At 40.3% G+C, this 17,927-nt stretch overlaps 2 protein-coding genes across 2 annotated transcripts in view; one reads left to right on the forward strand and one right to left on the reverse strand.

The window, feature by feature from the left end:
* Positions 1 to 332: 332 nt before the first annotated feature.
* Positions 333 to 3,560, reverse strand: ssna1 (Sjogren syndrome nuclear autoantigen 1). The gene is made up of 3 exons (XM_035668026.1): positions 3,130 to 3,560; positions 1,963 to 2,162; positions 333 to 578 (listed from the first exon to the last, which is right to left on the reverse strand). Exons 1-3 carry the CDS (start codon positions 3,179 to 3,181, stop codon positions 486 to 488), a joined length of 345 nt encoding a protein of 114 aa, XP_035523919.1. The 5' UTR covers positions 3,182 to 3,560; the 3' UTR covers positions 333 to 485.
* A 3,581-nt stretch (positions 3,561 to 7,141) lies between these two features.
* The window catches only part of ehmt1b (euchromatic histone-lysine N-methyltransferase 1b), a 29,338-nt gene continuing 18,552 nt past the window's right edge, over positions 7,142 to 17,927 (forward strand). The window contains 2 exon segments of the mRNA XM_035667976.1: positions 7,142 to 7,186; positions 17,799 to 17,889. Of these exon segments, the coding sequence (XP_035523869.1) occupies positions 7,166 to 7,186; positions 17,799 to 17,889 (112 nt within the window). The 5' untranslated portion in view covers positions 7,142 to 7,165.

A 17,927-nucleotide genomic window follows, 5' to 3' on the forward strand; every position in this document is an offset into this window, starting at 1 on the left:
GTTTGTGTTGGTCACGCTGTTGCAGCTCTGTGGTAGAATCTCCATCTTGTTCCCCCTTTACTTTTCCCCTCGTCTGTAAATCTACATCGCAGCACATGTGCTTCTTGTAAAGTTATTGTCAATGATTTGGGCAGATTAAAAAAAAAACAAAAAAAAAACAAAGTGATGTCATACTTGTACAAATGAAAGCTCAATAAATAGAAGACTTGAACAAATGTAAACACTGTATATGAATCATTTCCACCCTGAGGAACAGTATTTTTACTGCCTCAACCTAATGGAGCTATTTAAAATCTGCCTTGTTGTCCGTTTTGTCAAAAAGGAGACTCGTGGGAGTGATAAGAAACACATTTATTGGAATAAAGAACAAACGATAAATCAATAGAATATATTACAAACAGCCCAGAGTGAAGTGTAAACCGGTTAAGTGCCGAGTCAGATGTGGAGCGGTGGTCAAAATGAGAGTTCAGTGACTTTCCCTGCCATTAGTGCTCCTTCCTCCGGGGCTCTGTGGCTTTACTGAGGTTTCCTGCCTCCTGCTTCAGGACGCTCAGAAGAGACTGAGAGCTCTCCAAGATCTATAGGTGGAAAGAAAAAGTCATATTAAATATACTGTAGGTACTTAAAGCAAAAGAAGTAAAAACACTACCTGGTACAGCTAACAGTTTGTTGTATGCTGTAGAAGCAATTTAAAAAAGGGGCCAGGCTCTGTTGTTTTTTAATAAGAGCAGCTTTGGAGTGTGTTTGCAGTGATTAGTGCGAGCGCTCAGGGAGTTCAGCATCAGTAAGTGGGATGTGCCTGTGTGACGTCAAACTGCACACAAGGACAACACGATGCTGCGTCACTGACTGCAAGTGCTACAGAGACAAAATAATGGTGGAAGCAGTTCATTAGCCACTTAATGATAACTCAGAAAAAATTTTCCAAACATTGTGTGAGCATTCCTGCAGAAGCCCAGTGTGTGTGTGTGTGTGTGTGTGTGTGAGAGCGGTTTCTATATGTATTTGAGGTTAAATAGAAGCACACAGACATATTTCCTGAAAATTCATAAAAACCCATTGATAAAAGTGGGATTGTCCATTTGATCTAAAAATGTCAACGTGGTAGTGATACTTGCCCAAAGTATGTCGCAACTAACTTTCAAGACTTCCGACTTTCATACTAAATATAGTCAAATGGATTAATCTGCAGATTGTTTTCTTGTGAAACAGCTCTTCAAAGTTTCTTAGAGTCCAAGGTCACGTGTTCAAATATCTTGCCTCACTAAAAGTAAAAAATCCAGACTTTGTTAATTTACAATAATATGAACCAGACAAAAGCAGAAGAAACTAAATAGTTGCCAATTATTTTTCTGCTGGCTGACTTACGGATCCACTGCAGCTCTACAACCCACCCAACAACCTTCCTCGGCTTCTTCTAACATGACCAGCTAACAACAACCAGCTATTACTCCGTTAGTAAGCTACTGAGCTTGAGGCCACCACTAGCTGTATGCGGCCATCAAATACCAGCTGCTGCAGAGGGTTATGTTGAGTGACATTGGTTTTGAAGGTCAGAACAGCAGAACACTGTTTTAATATCAATTCTTATCAAAGCAGTTCTAAGTTGGCTTGTTTTTGCGACCCTTGCACAATTAGGATCCTTTTATTAGATGAAACTGGAAAAATATTGAACCTCCATCATTTTAAGAGGAAAAGAAAAACAACTATTGTCTTAGTCAGCAAAACATCTTTTCTTAAAGAAAAAGAGGAATGAAAGGGCTTCTGTCTGTCTGTCTGTCTGTCTGTCTGTCTTGGATCAAGCCCTTGAATTCGGAAATTTTAATCATTTAATAATAAATTCATTCTAAAAAAACATCTTGGCATAGTCAGTGGACTGAAATGGTCCAGAAAGTGCCCTATAATTCACATATTTCCATGTTGCTGATCAACAACAATATTTTAGACAGTCAAGTCACACACCTTGGTGTATGCAGCCTCTGTCTCTGCGATGGTGCGGTCGAACGTGGCGCGGGCGGTGAGTCTTTGTGCCAGGCTCTCGTTGACTCTGCTCAGCTTCTCTGACAGGAGTCGGATGTCGTGCTGCAGCCGATCCTTCTCCTCTTCCTCCTGCTTGATCTGTCGGTTCAACTCCTCCCGCTTGGAGTGCAGGTCCTCAATACCTGAGAGGAGACGGAGACACGCTTTATTACTCCGGAGCCTCACTGGGTTTTACCTTCAACAAAACTGGACATTGCAGCATTTATGCACATTTCTAAATCACATGAAGACAGTTATTTTATCAGTGACAATCAGAAATGATTAGTCAGAAAAACTGTAATAATATATAATATAAGAAGTCTATAACATAAAGTTAAATAACAACAATCTGGTAATTTGGTATACTGTTTGAAGTTACTTAGTACCATTAGTAACTGAATATCTTTGAAGTTTTGAACTGAAAACATTGAAGCATTTTCAAAGTCAAGACAATAATCAAAACATTAATTAAGAAAATAATTGTTTGTCACAGCTCTAGCACAATGTAAAATAGTAGTATCCATTAGTATTTGAATCTCAGGTAATTATTAAACAGACAGAAAACTGTGAAACATTTTTTTAAAAATCCTGAAGACAAATTCACATGTCAGTTAACCATTCATGAATTAATATTAGTAATGAAGTCAAACAGCAGTGTTGTATATTGTGTTTTTGTGTGTCTGCTTAACTTATTTGACCAAAATTAGCTGAATATCAGCTCCATGTTTGTCAGATCTTCCATCATAAAGTAGAATATCAGCCTACTCCAGCTGCTGGCCTCAGCTGCACTAATGTGGGCTACAGAGGGTTACAGGTTGATTTCCAGGTGACAGAATAATCTGTGTGGGTTAATCAGATTGTAACGTTAATATCCTGTCTGCTGGAAGGTCAAGAACTAGATCAGGACAGGAAGAGCAGAGAAAAGCCGCCACACAGACTCTGTAGTGACACAAACCCGAGTCCCACAGGAGGGGACATGTATTCAGGTTAGCGTTCAAACACGACACTGAAGTATCTCTGTGGTCCTGCAGTCAAACACCACACTATTCACAATCACTACCAACTTAATACAAACAAATGAGTTATCGACAAGTACAACAAGTCACTTACATTTGACAAGTTCATTGTTGTAGGTCTGCAGAGCAGCAGCTTGTTGGGTCATATTGGACTTCAACAACCGTCCTAACTGACGTTAACGTCCTCACAGCTCCCTGTTTCCAACGGTAGCTTCTCATCCGCGTCGCTAAGCTAAGCGCTCCGGGAGTCACACACGTATTCAGAGATACGAGCGCCAGTGTTTTTACAACAAGTGCTCGGACATGGCGGGTTTCCCGGGACAACTGAAGCTCCGACACTACCGGTTATCTTACCGACCTACCGGCTGTTCAGGCTGCTTCTTCGTCTCTACGTTTAGGCGCTTCCTGCGCTGGCGCCCCCTTCCGACCGCGTCCTCTAACGTCCAGTCAGGTCTCCAGTTATTTATATAGCAGACTTAATTACAAGTACATTTAAAGGGCTATAGCTTACATTAAAATATATTACACACACACTCAAAGACAAACCCACAATAGGCCTCAAACACAGACAACTGTGAGTGACTTATCATAGAAAATAGGTAAGCTTTTGCTTTAAAGTGGACATAGTTGTGACAGATCTCAGGGAACACGACCAAAGCCCCAAAGCAGCCTCTTACCAGCTCTTAAGTTACAGCTAGAAACACTACCTGATCACCTGTAAGGTCTGAACTGGTCAGTAAGCGGTGATAGAAAGGAAATGCACTGGGCAGGGGTGGAAGAAGTATTCACATCTTTAACTTGTGTAAAAGTAGTTAAAAAAACACTTTACTTAAAGTTCCCCTCCACTCATAAATCGTTTTTTCTTTTTGATCCTACAGTGGGATATTTCATCTTCACTGAGCAGAAGGATGTATGTGCAGAGTTTGACACTAGTTTCTCTTTCTACATTTTCTCTGTGCTTATTGAAAATCTAATTTTAGGTAGCAGGGCCTACAGGCTACGAGGATGATTTGTGACATCACATATAGCTTTGTAATCAGTCCTGGTCCGTATCAACTTGTACAATTGTGATGTAGAAACTTTAAGCCACCAGTCCACATCCAGCTGAGAATGGACTTTACAGTGAAGTCGGAGACATCTTGTGTCCTCAGAAATGAACATTGGCTTTTTAGGGATGTAATTCTTTTTACTTTCTTTGCAGAAAAAACACATCAAACAAACATAATTGTTCCAAGACGCCTATTTACGTATTAATGCATGTCTAGAGGGGATCTTTAACTCAAATGAGGCCTACAGTAGAATTACAGGCAACATATACGTATACTACTTACAGTAGTCTAACCTGGTTGAGATAAATGTATGAACCTGTCCTAGTTATTTTACTAATCTACTCTACTGTGTACTGCTATGTTCTTAAATTAGTCTCTCTCAGAGAACCTACTATATTTTACCCATTCAAATGTTAACAGTAGCTGCTTTGTAAGTTTTTTCCCCTCCAGTTTTTATGATATTTTGTCTTTCTCCTACAGTTACTCCAAGAATAAACTATAATCATTTACATATTGGATATATACAAAAGTTCCTCAGAGATGGTCCTCAGTCAATGTTATTCTTTCCCCTTTTCAATTTGTCCATGTGAATTCATATTTCATGAAACGCTTTCAGTGTATTAAGATATACTGGTGGCTACTGTGTGTTTAAACTGTCATGTTTTCCATAGATGGATTATGCTGAAATAATTGGAAATATGTAATGACATTTTTTTTAAGGGGGTTAGTTTTATTCCAGTCATGAAAAACTAAACAAAGAGAGCAAATTAAACAGTCATCAAGCATAAACACAGGTGAGAGGAGGAGTCCAAACATTTGGAGAAAATAACTAAGCAAAGGAGGACACCTGGTGGTGTAACACAAACAGAACAATGAGACCCAACTAAAATAATCAGTACTTATAGAAGATTAAACCAGGTTTACCTCAGTAGGTCAGGAAATTTTGTTTTATAAAGCAGATTTAAATGACAGACTTAAGTTACCGTGGAAACGTATCCTCTCCCGACTACCTTGGTTCATATCAGGCTAGTTGTTAGCTGCACCTTAACCAGTCTTATATGTGGAGGTAATTAAAATGTAGAGCTCAGACCTTTATCACTGTACGTAACATTATGGGGGAAATAGTGTCCATGTTATATAATAACTGTACTCAACTGGAATGAATACAATATTGTTATTATTAACTTTTTGAACAATTTATAATTTGTTTTAAATAAATAATCTTTGTTTACATTAATCTTGCTGTTGCTGGGTAAATGACCCACAATTTAATTTTAGAATTGCGGATGTATAACTTGATCCGTAATTATTTTAATAAAACACAAGTCAAAGAAAGGTGTGAGAAACCTAATAAGCATCTACATAAAGAGGAACCACAGCAGATCGATGTCTGACTTGTCATAGTAGTAAAAGCACAGTTGTTACTAATAATATTATATACAATGGCGCTACATGGAATTTAGCCATCGTTCATTTTATTGATTGCACCTGTGCTTTTCCTACTGTGACCTGTCAAATGTGGCCTTGCTATATATGAAAATACATATATGTACTGCATTTATTCTCATGCGCACATACAAACCAAATTAATGTACTAAGCATGTTTCCATATAGACGTCCATCTACCTCTAGCTGTAAACATCCATTAGGTTTCTGTAGCACAGACATTTAGCCCATCTTGTTTAAAACTATATATAATATAACTGAAAGGTCCAGAACGGCTATTAAATGGACCTTGTGGTGAGATTGTTTTACCAACTGCTGTTTCAAAGGTTAAGGATGGACTTTAAATCTGAACATTCATCTACCTAAGAAATAAATCAATTCTGGACCCATAGAGATTTTAATAATACAATCTATTGATTTCAACTTTTCACATTACCAAACTGTGGCGATATTTGCACATTCCTGCTACACTTTATGATGCAGGTTAATCATCTTTAGTTGATTTATATGGATAATAAAATTCTACACCAGAACAAGTGTAAGTATAATCTTGAAGTTACAGAGTGTATAAAATATTATATTCAATGCTATTGGATTATTATTACTGATGCATTAACATGTGAGCTGTGTTTCAATGGCACCTGGTTGAGGTGGTAACTGATTGAAGTAATCTGTACATTGTTGGGAGGTTGATTTAAAAAACTGCATCATATTCTTTAAGCTCATGATGTCTCCTTGTGTCAGTTTTCATAATACTAAAACTGGCTTAATGGCAGTCGGGTAAATGTAGTGAAAGTACAACATGTAGCCTAACTCTGAAAGGAAATAAAGTACAAAGTAAAATTCAAAATAAAAAAAATGAAAAAATGACTTTCTACCAGTGATGGCATCATTGAACACTATTAACATGGTACTGGCTGTGGCTACACACAACAACTAACCAATGTATCTCATAGTGTAACTCCTGAACAACCATTGGGGCAATTATAAAGCTTCTGCATTTTTCATTCTCAGACACTCCATCCACATATAATAACTTTGTTGTTGTTATACCTGTATTTCCTTTCCTCTGTGTTGTTGTGGTGTTCTTATCAGATCTCGTTGGTGGTTGGACGAGGGCCTTGTAGTGTTTGTGCTGCTTCCTGGATTTGTATTTTACCCCCTGGTGTCATCTTCATGTGTGAACCAGTGGCTATGTGCTTTTTCCCTGGAAGAGGCTTGGGTTCTTCCCTCCACGTAGAGGTTAACCACAACGGGAGACACTGGTGACCCCGTGGTCAGTTTGGGTTGGCTGATTTTGTGTTTTGAAACTTGTGGTGGGGCAACAGTTGTGTTTCCATTGGGATAATGGATTGTATTTTTAAATCTTTAAAAGATGATTCTGGTCCCTTTATTTGTCAGTATGTCTGAACGCTGTAGTCAGGCTACTTATTGTGTTGTCTTCTGTACTTTAATTGCTGTTATCACACAGTCCAACTCTCTGTTCAATATCTTAGGGTAATTATTAGTATTTTATTTGTAATATTAATATAACTGAAAATATTATTGATATTACACTCAGGTGTGGTATTAGGCCGTCTGCAAATCAATAAATGTGACGTAATCGCGGGTGGGCGGAGTTTACGTGCAGGCACCATGGCTTCGGTTGGACCCGAGGTGAGTTGTGAGCCTTGTCTACGCCGAGCTTGTCTTACTTTCACACTGTTTTCCGGGTCGTGGAAAAAGTGTTCCGTCGCGGCGGCCACAAGCTCCCTGGTAAACGGGGGAATGGTCGGTGTCGAGGTGTGTTTTTGTCGTAAATTGCCCGCTGCCAGCCCAGAGTCTCTTGCTTTTGTGCTGGACCGGGAGGGCAATTGAATGTGCAGGAAGATGCTGCGCCCCGGAACCTGAATGATGTGTCCGGGCGCGTTGTGGGCTCCGCACCGCGTTGACTCATACATGGTCCGGGCTCACGTCACTGTCCTGCTTCTGTCCAGCTTTAGCGGTTCAAAATCAACAGCGGACACATATGCATGCGTTTTTATCCGATATTCCTGCTGGTTGTAGCTGTATTGTCTGTCACCGGCTTACTGCTGGCTGATCTGAACACTGCTGTTTAGCTAGCTGCTAGCAGCCGTGCTAGTTAGCGGGCTGTGCACACTTTGTGAAATCCACACAAATAAAAACTGACTGTTGAGGTTAACATCTTGTCGAAATGAAAGAGGCTCGTCTGTGTGTAATTTGGAACAACACGACTGAATGTTGTGCTGTTAATAATGTTCCTCTACGCTGTGAAGTCTGTTAGCTACATGGTGACTGATGCAGTGAAATGAAGGCTGGCAGTGCTTCTTACAACCTCCCACTGTAAACATATGGCGCCAGCTCTCAAACCGACTTTGATGCTCTTTACATGGTTATTTTTTTTCACCCAACTTTTGTTAGGAATTATTCTGCTGGTGCAGGCTGGTCTTCGTTAGCTCTGTGCAGTTATTGTCATGGCTTTCAGTCGGTATAAACCAGTCCGGGGCTGGCAGTAACAAGTTGTATTGTTGTTTTATTAAGGTCTCCTCAGTAAAGATGGACTGATTGAACCGATCGCTTGGCTACAGTGGCACAGAAAGTGTACCAATGTGTCAGACATTCAGTCTTTGTTTCTTTTTCTTTTTTCTTTTTGTTCTTGGTCCAGTGTTGTTCGGCAGAGGTCGCTCTAACAGCGGTCAGAAGCTGTCTGCTCGGCGGTGTGAGAAGTGGAGCTAAAGAAAGGTTTTGGGACATTGAGCTCTGCAGTCACTTCCGTTTGCACCCACAACTTTGTCTTTAAGTCGATTCCCTTGACTCAATGGGTGACCTTAAGTTCATCTTTTAATTAGCTCATTTCCCTGTTTATCTCTGGCGGTGTGTATATGTAATGTCCTCACCAATACAGTGGAGATGAATGGATTTGCATTGTGCTCAAAAGCATTGACAAATGACAGGGACATGTCTTTCTAAAGAACATGTCCCTGAAATCAACAGACCTCGCCACCATCAGTGTTCACTCAAATCACTTTCTATCAAAATCAGAAGTCGAACTGTCTCCTTACCATCAAGGTTTTGCTGTTGATTTCACTGCTTGAAATTATAAAGAAAGTGGAACTGTTACTTCCTGTCTCCTCGTTTGAACAGACTTCGTGTGCGTTGTCCAAGCAGATAGCAGTTGGCTACTCAAAGGCGGACCAGCAGGACATGAACATTAATTTATTTCACAATAAATGTTCAGTAACAGCCTTAATATGCATGTGACACGAGATTTCAGCTTGAGGTAAGGGAGTGATAATTACAGGGCACCCGTATACCTTTGCATTACATCACACAGGTGTTTCTCATTTCCTGGTCAGCCCGTACAGTGCGTATGTATGGGTTTCATTCAGCATTCAGCTCGTGTGTGTGCAGCAGACGCAGCAGGACAAGAAGCTTGGTTGAATGTCAAGCAGTGTTTTGGGCTCCTGTAGTTGAAGTACATTGTTGAGGGGAAATGTCCATTATAGGCCTCGTGTCAGATACCACCCAGATAATTAGGGATACGTGGATTTTTTTCAGCTGAACCGATAATGACCTGCTTCTCATGGCCTGTCCCAATAAGATAACGGATCAGTTTCCCTTTTTGTGTTTTAAAAAGAAGTCTAAAATACAAATAAACTGTACTTTATGCACACCCGAGGGTAAGAAAGGCTAAGATGTAATGAGCAAAGATGGGTGATATTAATTTTCCACAGCTCTAGTTGTAGCCAAATCTAACTGACATCACTATTGTTAATGCAACAAAAACAAAGAACAGTTCTTACGTTTTTTTTTTCTAGTACATAAAAAAAAAACTAGAAAAGTGTTATAATAATTAATCACCTTTAATTTCATTATCGTAATAATACAATAGTATAATGCTGGGAATATAAATTTGCCATGATCGGTATGATGACGCTGCCACATGACCGTGTAACAAACAGACAAAATCACGAATATTTTGTGTTAATTGCAAAAAAAAAAGCATGTAGACTTGCACCATAAACGGTACATACAAAATACAGACAAATCTGTTATTGGATCTTTTATCTATCTATCTTTCTTTCGTATGAGCAAAGAGCAGTGTCTAAAAAGATTCAGGTAGCAGCTTTTCATTTTCGTTTGGCACATACCACCGCTTTCGCTTGTTAAAATGGACGGTGCAGATCAGATCAGCCGTCGATAATAACGTTAATTCTGTGAGTAACTTGATGACAGGCCAGAATGAAACTTGGCTGTTGCTGGGATTGATGTCTGTGCTCAGCCAAAGATAATGTGTAATGGAAGAACCTCCACTCTAACAGGACTGAGCAATCGAGGGTGGTTGTTTTTTTTTTTTTTTTGTAGTTCCAGCAACTCCAACAGAGTGATAAATCATCTCTAGTGTGCATACCGTCATTTTCAAGAGACACATTTAGGATCAGGTGTCTGGCCCTGCCCATCCAGTGTGGGACACAAGCTTAATCTGGTTTGAAACATGCAAACTGACTGAATTGGTGTTTGTCATTACGAGTTGTTCTGGCTCGTTGAAGAAAAGACGAGAGTGGTGCTGAATCAAGTTGCTAACTAGTTTGTGAAATACATTGCTGGAAAGGTAAACAATGGCCGTACCATTTTCCAACTAATACTGTCAACTGTCATGTCACTCATGCTTATCACATGTTTGCTATGTAAGCGAGGAAGCTAGCCAGCTGTGTTTGTCAGTACAGTCAGAACTGTAATGTTAGCAGAATGAAAGCTAAGTACATGGCCTTGTTTTGATCCACTCCCTCTTGCCCTGTTAAAGGTACTGCATTACGCTGTTGATACAAACTCAACACTTCCTGTTTAAAATGAAATGCCCTCTGACCTTTCAGTGGACAGAAACCCTTAATTTCTTAACAAGCTATTATTTTGAAACACTTGCAGGAATGTCTTGTGGCAACACATTTGACTTGCAGCTCCTCTCATTCTTGGGCTCTCATTACGTTTCCAGCTGATCTTGGTTTCAAGCTAGCCTGTAGTTTTGAGCCAGGACATTCAGTAGGTTATTTGGATCAAGAAGCTTGAGAGAAATAATGTGTATCAGATTTAGGCTACAGCTGTCGGATATATTTAGTATCAGATTGCTATTGGCAGATAACTGGTATTAAGGACTCAGATAGGGCCCAAAAAAAGTAAATTGGGACATTCCTAGTCAGTAGTCAGCAAGGTTTCCGCCAGTGTATTGCAAGCCTGCCGGGTCGTGGGGCCTAAGGCCCCGCCAAGCCTAAGCATCTGCAGCTTCAAAAAAATAGTGTTACAGTGAGGCGGCTTGGTTGGAAAGGTCACTAACAACATTTGTTGGTTAAAACGTGAATGCACTATAAGAAAATAGCAGGTCTGAGATCAGTATTCTTTCTATAAAATTGGTGTTAAAGACAGATATCAGATATCAGCTGTAGCATGCTAGTTGGATTGCTAGGTTAGTCAAGCTTAATGGGCACGATTGGTGTCAAACTGTATTGCTGAAACTGTTCAACTGAAGGTACGTCTATGGAAACCCTCCAGACATGTCATTTATGTCAACATCATCCGAACATGACGATTAGCGGAATGAGACAACAATAGACTGGCGGCTTCCTATTGCAGCTGCGGACCGTGCCAAGGTAATAACTACTGCTATGGAGTGGGCAGATATGCCACCATACTAAGAAGTAGTAAATACAGGATTTAAACATATGGTGCTTGAGCCTCGCTATAATCTGCCCTTGTGTGTGCATTTCAGTGTTTCCATTGTGCCTGCCCTGTACCTGAATGCAACAAGTCAGACTCTTAAGATGGAGCTTTGTGTTATTCATTTTTCTTTGCCAGTATGTGAGTGCATTAGCTGTTACTAACTGAGCTGTTGTTATTTTCTACATTTTTTTTATTTTTCCTGCTGTACTGAACCACAGCAGGAAAAATCAAGGATCACAAAACTGAAGTACATATCGAAACGTGAATTTTGTTTACCATTAAACCTGTTGTAGGAAAACCTATATATTCCTCACAGGGATATTAAAAGAAGCATTGTTCTGGTATCAGTAGAGAAACTAGAATATCTGTATGGTCCCAGACCTGAATTGCTGCCCACGTCTCTCATTTGTTCAGCGATTTAATGGTGATGTGCCCACTGACGGCAGTTTCAGCTGCTTGGGGAAAGCATTTAACCAATCAGAGCTTTGTAGGCAGTATTGCTGTAAGAATGGGTACATCATCTCCTTACATAGCTTATGGTACTGCACAAGTTTAAAATGATATCCAGCCACAGTAACCAGTGATGGTTCTGGTATCAAAATATAAACAGCCAGCGGAAATGTACACTTACAAAAGAACTGCTTTTGCAACAAGGGGTACCATGTAGTACCCAGGGTCAAACCAAAGGGACACAACCATGTAACAGGAGTATTTACTTTATAAAGTAAAAAGGTAACAACAAATAACATCCTTTGGGAAGGTTGAATATCTCTACCAAATTTCATGGCAATCCATCCAATAGTTGTCAACATGTTTGACTCCAAACCAAACGTTATAACCTCTTCATCAGGCTTCATCCTGGGACCAGGAACGTCTTCAGCGACATTTTGTGGCAGTCCATCCAATAGCTGTTGCGATATTTCAGGCTAGGCCAAAGTGGTGGACAGACAGAAGGGCCATCCATAGAGCCATGCTGCTAGCAGGTCTAAAAACTCTACCAAGAGTGCCGGGCTGTTGGCATGGCTACAGACAAGGCCTGTAGCCATGCCAGTCAGTCATCTGCTTTGCTTCAGGTTTTTGGCCCTGTTGCCATGCAGTAAGACGTCTGATCTCTCCGTCATGTAAGTTTAAATCTGTACAACCATGATGCACATCCACTTTGCTACAGTGCATATGCATTAATGGATAGAGGCTCAAATGGACACAGACATTTGTTATGCTGGAGTTAAAATGAGTGACTTGCATTACCAGGGTTTCTTGTGTACAGGACAAGGCTTTGTCATTGTCAGTCAGAAACCTCATCTTGAGTTAAATTGTTCTTTGCTAATGGGTGACCTCCTGTTTTCTTATGTTGTGGGTGTATCATAGCTCATAGTTAACTGTTTGGGTTAAACTGTACTGTAACTGCTGGCTATTCACCCCTCTTGTGTACATGTATATCTGTCTGATTTCTGTCCTGTTTTCCTATTCTTGCAACTCTTGCCATTGGTTGGCAGGCCAGAACTTAGTTCTCTGGGCTTTTTTTTTGTGCTTTGAGTCCAGAAAGGGGATAAACCTGAGCCTTTGTGTCCGGACTAGGAAGGTCCTGTGTCACTGTTTAGTTGTGAAACAGGAGAAGCCACCAACATCTCTACATCTGCATTCCTACGTATCTGAGATGTCCGCTCGGGAGAAAACACATTTCCCTTTGCCAACAAGCCTCTACTATTCTGATAATCACTTAAGCAAGTCATTAAATGCCAGACATCCTCTAGTTCCAGCTCATCAAATGTGAGGATTTTCTGCCTTTTTCCTTATTTATATATTTATATATCATTTGGACTGTTAGAAGGCATTAATGACCAAATAATTGATTGAAAAATAATCAACAGATTTTATTATGAAAAAGAAAAAACTTAATTGTAGTCTTGAAAATAAACTTTAATGTAGACCAAACACCAAGAAGACCACATGAAGTATAAAGACGTGACAATAGAAGGCCTTTGTAAGGATTCATTATAAGTTGGTATTGTACCTTTCTGTTCACTCTGAGCACAACACAATACTTTATCTGTTCTGGTCCTTTTGTAGTTTCTTTTGGAAGTGTCCGCTCACTCTGTTATTTTATTTCTGTGACTTAGTATCTGTTGCATGGTCTCACAGTGTTGGATTTTGCGGTCTTAACTTGCCTGAGGCTCAGTGGAGACAAAAGACTTTCCTGTTGAGAGGTTAGAATATGTGGCCTGATGTCCACAATTGAAAACGTTAGGCATCCGGTTTGCTTTCGGGGTTTTTTTCCTTTTTCCTTTTTTTCTCCTTCTTCTGTTGGTGCTCTTAAAGTGGCTGTGCATACACCCAGGTGATTAAGCCCTTTCCCCCCCAAAAAAAAACTTGATTGACCAAAATATATTTCCATTTTACACGGAAAAAAAGAAAACAACAAAAAAAGAATATTAGTAATATTCATAGAAGGAAGGATAATTACAATATGGAGACACTATTTAAAGAAAATGTGAGGAGCATTTTTCAAAAACTACAATTGATATAAATAGGAGCTTGATGAAATGTGAGATAAAACCATAGTAGGGTAAATGGTCTGCAGGATTCGTAGAAACCTCATTGGGTAGACAGTATTTGTAAGGTGAGTCTATTCCAGCAGATATCTTCAGTGGCAATGAGGTCTTCCAGTTTACACAAATGGAGTGGTGTTACAGTTTGAACTGACTGAGCATGCTCTGTGGAGACCCTGTGAAGAGGAGGACCGACAGAGGGAGCCACCAGGTCACATGACCGACGAGGTGAATGTGCATGCGGGGAAAGAAAAGGAAAAGAGGAACAATCTATTCGGCATATTCTCGCTCTCTCTCTACCCCCCTCTCTCTCTCTCACTCACTCACTCACACACACATACAAACACACTCTCTCCCTCACACATTCCCTCCCTGACGCCTTCTTCTCCTCAATGGAGGCCATGAGAAGAAAGCAGGTATGATGCTTCCTGGAGGCACACAAGGGAAAAGACATGTTAGCTTTAGACTCTTCACCCTGGGTTGGCTTTGGATGGTCTGAGGAGATGCTTAGTGTTGCTTCTCAGTTCCTTTTTGCCACAGGAAAGTTGCAGTCAAATTGGTTTGAGCTCCTGCTGCCCTCTCGTTGAGATGGTTTCTCAGTTTGTAAGATGCGCTTCTCGAGACAGTTGCTGCTTTTATCAGCAAATGATTGCTCTTGATTCCTGAAATCGAGGACTTAATCTCGTGGAGCAGTGTTTTCTGTTTTGTTTTTTTTGGTGGCAGTGCTGCTGTATCAAAGAGATTTGAGTGTAGCATGTTGGATCCTGTTGTTGGAGAGAGAGAGAGAGGTCCTCATGGATTAGCACAACAGCTGTATTTAGAGCAATTGCAGCATGGGGAATATGATGTGACTGGATACATAAAATGAAAGTCTGGCCTCCTAAAGATCTGGAAACCCTAAGAGTAGTTCTTAAAATCTCAGATCCAACCTCTTTTTGTCATTACATTTGCTTTTATCTCTCCTGTATGTATCCCTCTTGATCAGTATATAATGAGGTCCCAGGGGACTGGGTGTATGTGCAGCCTTGGTTATGTTATCAGGAATTCACTGGAACATAAGGCTGCAGTGACTGCTTATCAATCCAGAGGGTGCATGTTAGGCTGCGGTGTGAGGTTCCACGTCTACCGGCTGCAGGATTTGATATTCTGAGCAGCTATCGGGCTGGGGGTCAGACCTTGCACGTCTTGACCCATCTAGTTTGCATTATAAGTCACTGGAGAGGTAAATTATTGGCTCATTCCTGGAGTTTCTTTCAGGTTTTATGCAAAGCAGGCTCAAGTATTTAGTGACTTTTAGTGACAAAGAAATTTGGGGTATTTTTACTTTTTATTTAGATAATGTTCAGTAGGGAGGTGACAGGAAATGAGGCAGAAGAGGAAGGATCACATGTCAGATGCAGACTGGGGTTGTTGTGATTGCATGGTCAGTGTGTGGGATCATTATGCTTGCGATTTTTGTTTTGAGAAAATGGCAAAGCCAAGAATTGTTAACTTACCTTTACCAGATTATTTTAAGATCTTCTTTGCAAGGTGATTAACAAGGTAGGAAAACCAAAGAATGATTTTTGCTACACAAAATCATGTGTTTCTCTGACTTTTCTCCAATCTTCTCTTGTCATATACTGTAGTTTCACCAATTCAGGCCTTTAAAACTATTCAAATGAAGCAAAAAATCTAAGAAGGAGAAAATCACTCTCGGGTCAAACCCCTCAGCCCATACACAAGGGTTTAGTAAGTAGATGAAGCGTCATTCACAGGGATCATATCGCTCCCTTAGAAGGCCAAAAAGGCGAGAACTTATCCATTGTTCTCTCCATTTATCTCATTTGGGTGTTGGCACCTTGTGCTTTTTACTGGCAGTGTGTAACTGCTGATTGTGTAATGTGATTGTGCTTTGTGTTTAGGTACCTCTAACTTGTTTTCAGGCCCTGTGTATTAGATTTTAAGATGAGTCATAGCAGTGCGAACATCCAGGCCTTGTCACATACCAGGTTCACATTATGTTGTAGGCACAGTGAAGGTTGAAGATTGCGGTAAAATATTTTATTGTATTATAATTATTACATATATCCTGTAAGAAGGTATTTATAATAATTACCAAGCTTATTTGCAGGCTAAGAAATTGGAATGTAAACTCTGAACCATTTTTCTTTTGTTTTTGGGTCTATAATATATAACATATTTCCATTTTTTAATGTGCTACTTAAGGTTCATGATTAGCACTCAGAGGCTTGGCTCCACATTTGGAGCTTCTTTCAGCAGCCCCCATATCCCTGTCCACGAGCCTCCAGACCCCTACGTTCCCCATCTAGTGGAAAAGCGCTGCAATGGCCACGTTGTGTCAGTAAACAATCTGGTTGCGAAATGGCGGAGATCTGCAGACAGCCTTCTCTGCCTCCCTTCCCCCCTCTCTTCTTTCAGTCTCCAGTGTGTATGTTCCACTTTCCACCACTAGGGGGAGGGATGAGGCTGGTGTTCCTTTTGTAACTGGCTTTCAATCCATGAAATAAAAAAAAAGGAGGAACTGTAGGAGTCTTCTTCTCTTCACCCCTCACACGTGCTCACACTAGATTCCTTGAGATCATACACTGCAGAGGATTGTCCCAGACTAGATGTTCTTTGGGAAACAACCCTCAGTGATTGTGCTCACAGCCCTGGCTCTTGGCCTGACCTTGTTGCTGTTTGACAAGGTGCATGTTCGGCACAGGGACTCAGGAGCACGTGTTTGGAGAATGATTTGGGAAGTCTGTCCTGATGGCTCGTTTAGTTGGGGGTCTCGGTTGTGTGCAGGTTTCAGGACACGTGCTGTCTGAGGATTTTGATTGTCAGAGCTCTTGGAGAGGAGGATATAACTGGCCGAAGCAGTTTGTTAAAATGAAGCTTTCAGTGGTCTCTGCTCTCTTGCAGGCCTTTTTATTGGGCTAGCAGTAATACACACTCGATATGACCCTGGCGTCTGTCTGTCTGTCTGTATATCTATCTTTATTTTGCTTGGTATGAGCCTTACATAAGATCGAGGAGAAAACCTTCTAGGTATGCTGCTCTTCAAGGACAAACTGACCTAGGACCATTTTCCTTTTGACAATTGATCTAAAAAGTTGGAGAGTATCATGATGTTTTTGTCTCGGGCCTCTATTGTTTCCTTTGGGCCCAGTTTCCCAGAGTGAGCACAGGGTTGACGGTGTGCTTCAGGAGGAAGAGACGAGTTTACATTTCCTGGCCTCGCCTCTTCAACTGCTTCCTCCTGTGAGATGTAAAGACGATCTGTGGGTGGTTGAGATTCTTTTGAAGCTCCGGCAGTATGCATCTACTACTCTACTAGTCGGCTATAGCATAGAAAGGGAGAAGACAGACAATGAGAGTGCATGGGGGTTGCCCTTATTCTCTTGGCTTACTCTGTCTTTGAATCTAACAAAGAAAGAGGTTTTTTTACACAGCATTTAATTCATGCATGGAAAAGGGCCTGTTTTTTTTTACACATCAGAAAGCTGTGAATGAGTTGGTTAGTCAGTCGATAGAAAAATGAATTAACAGCAAGTTTAATAATCAAGAAAAAATGCCAAACATTGTGCTGTTTCTCAGTTTTATATCTTTTATGGCTGCAAGAATCATTATTTTTCCAACTAGTCCATTTATCATTGAGTCTTTAAATGTCTTGTTTTGGCAGATCAACAGTTTAACAACTCACAATTTTCAATTTACAAAATTTTTATATAAAACTAATGGAAATAGCAATTCCTCACAGAGAATGTATTTTGGCTTGATAAATGACCCAAACAATTAATGGATTAGGAAAATTGTTGGTAATTAAATATCTGTTGGTCAGACAGAATAATGGCTTTATAAAAAGCTACCTTCTGATTGGCAATTTAAATGATTTTCAGACTCACTGATTGACTGAAAAAGTTATCCACAGATTAATTGACACTTAAGATAAAATAATTGTTAGTTGGAGCTCTAAAATTGGATTTACCCTGATGATATGTGTGTTCTTTTTTCATCAGCCCGCTGGTCTAGCCAAGTGCAGCGTGGATAAAGGTGCCTCCACAAAGAAAGAGGAACTCAGCGCAGCAAGCAACGGAGAGGAGAAGCCAGGTATTAGTCAAATTAAACTTAAAAGCACTTAATTTATA

The sequence above is a fragment of the Morone saxatilis genome, unplaced genomic scaffold (assembly GCF_004916995.1).
Source record: "Morone saxatilis isolate NCDOM2014 unplaced genomic scaffold, NCSU_SB_2.0 Contig21, whole genome shotgun sequence".
In the NCBI taxonomy this organism is placed as follows: Eukaryota; Metazoa; Chordata; class Actinopteri; family Moronidae; genus Morone; species Morone saxatilis.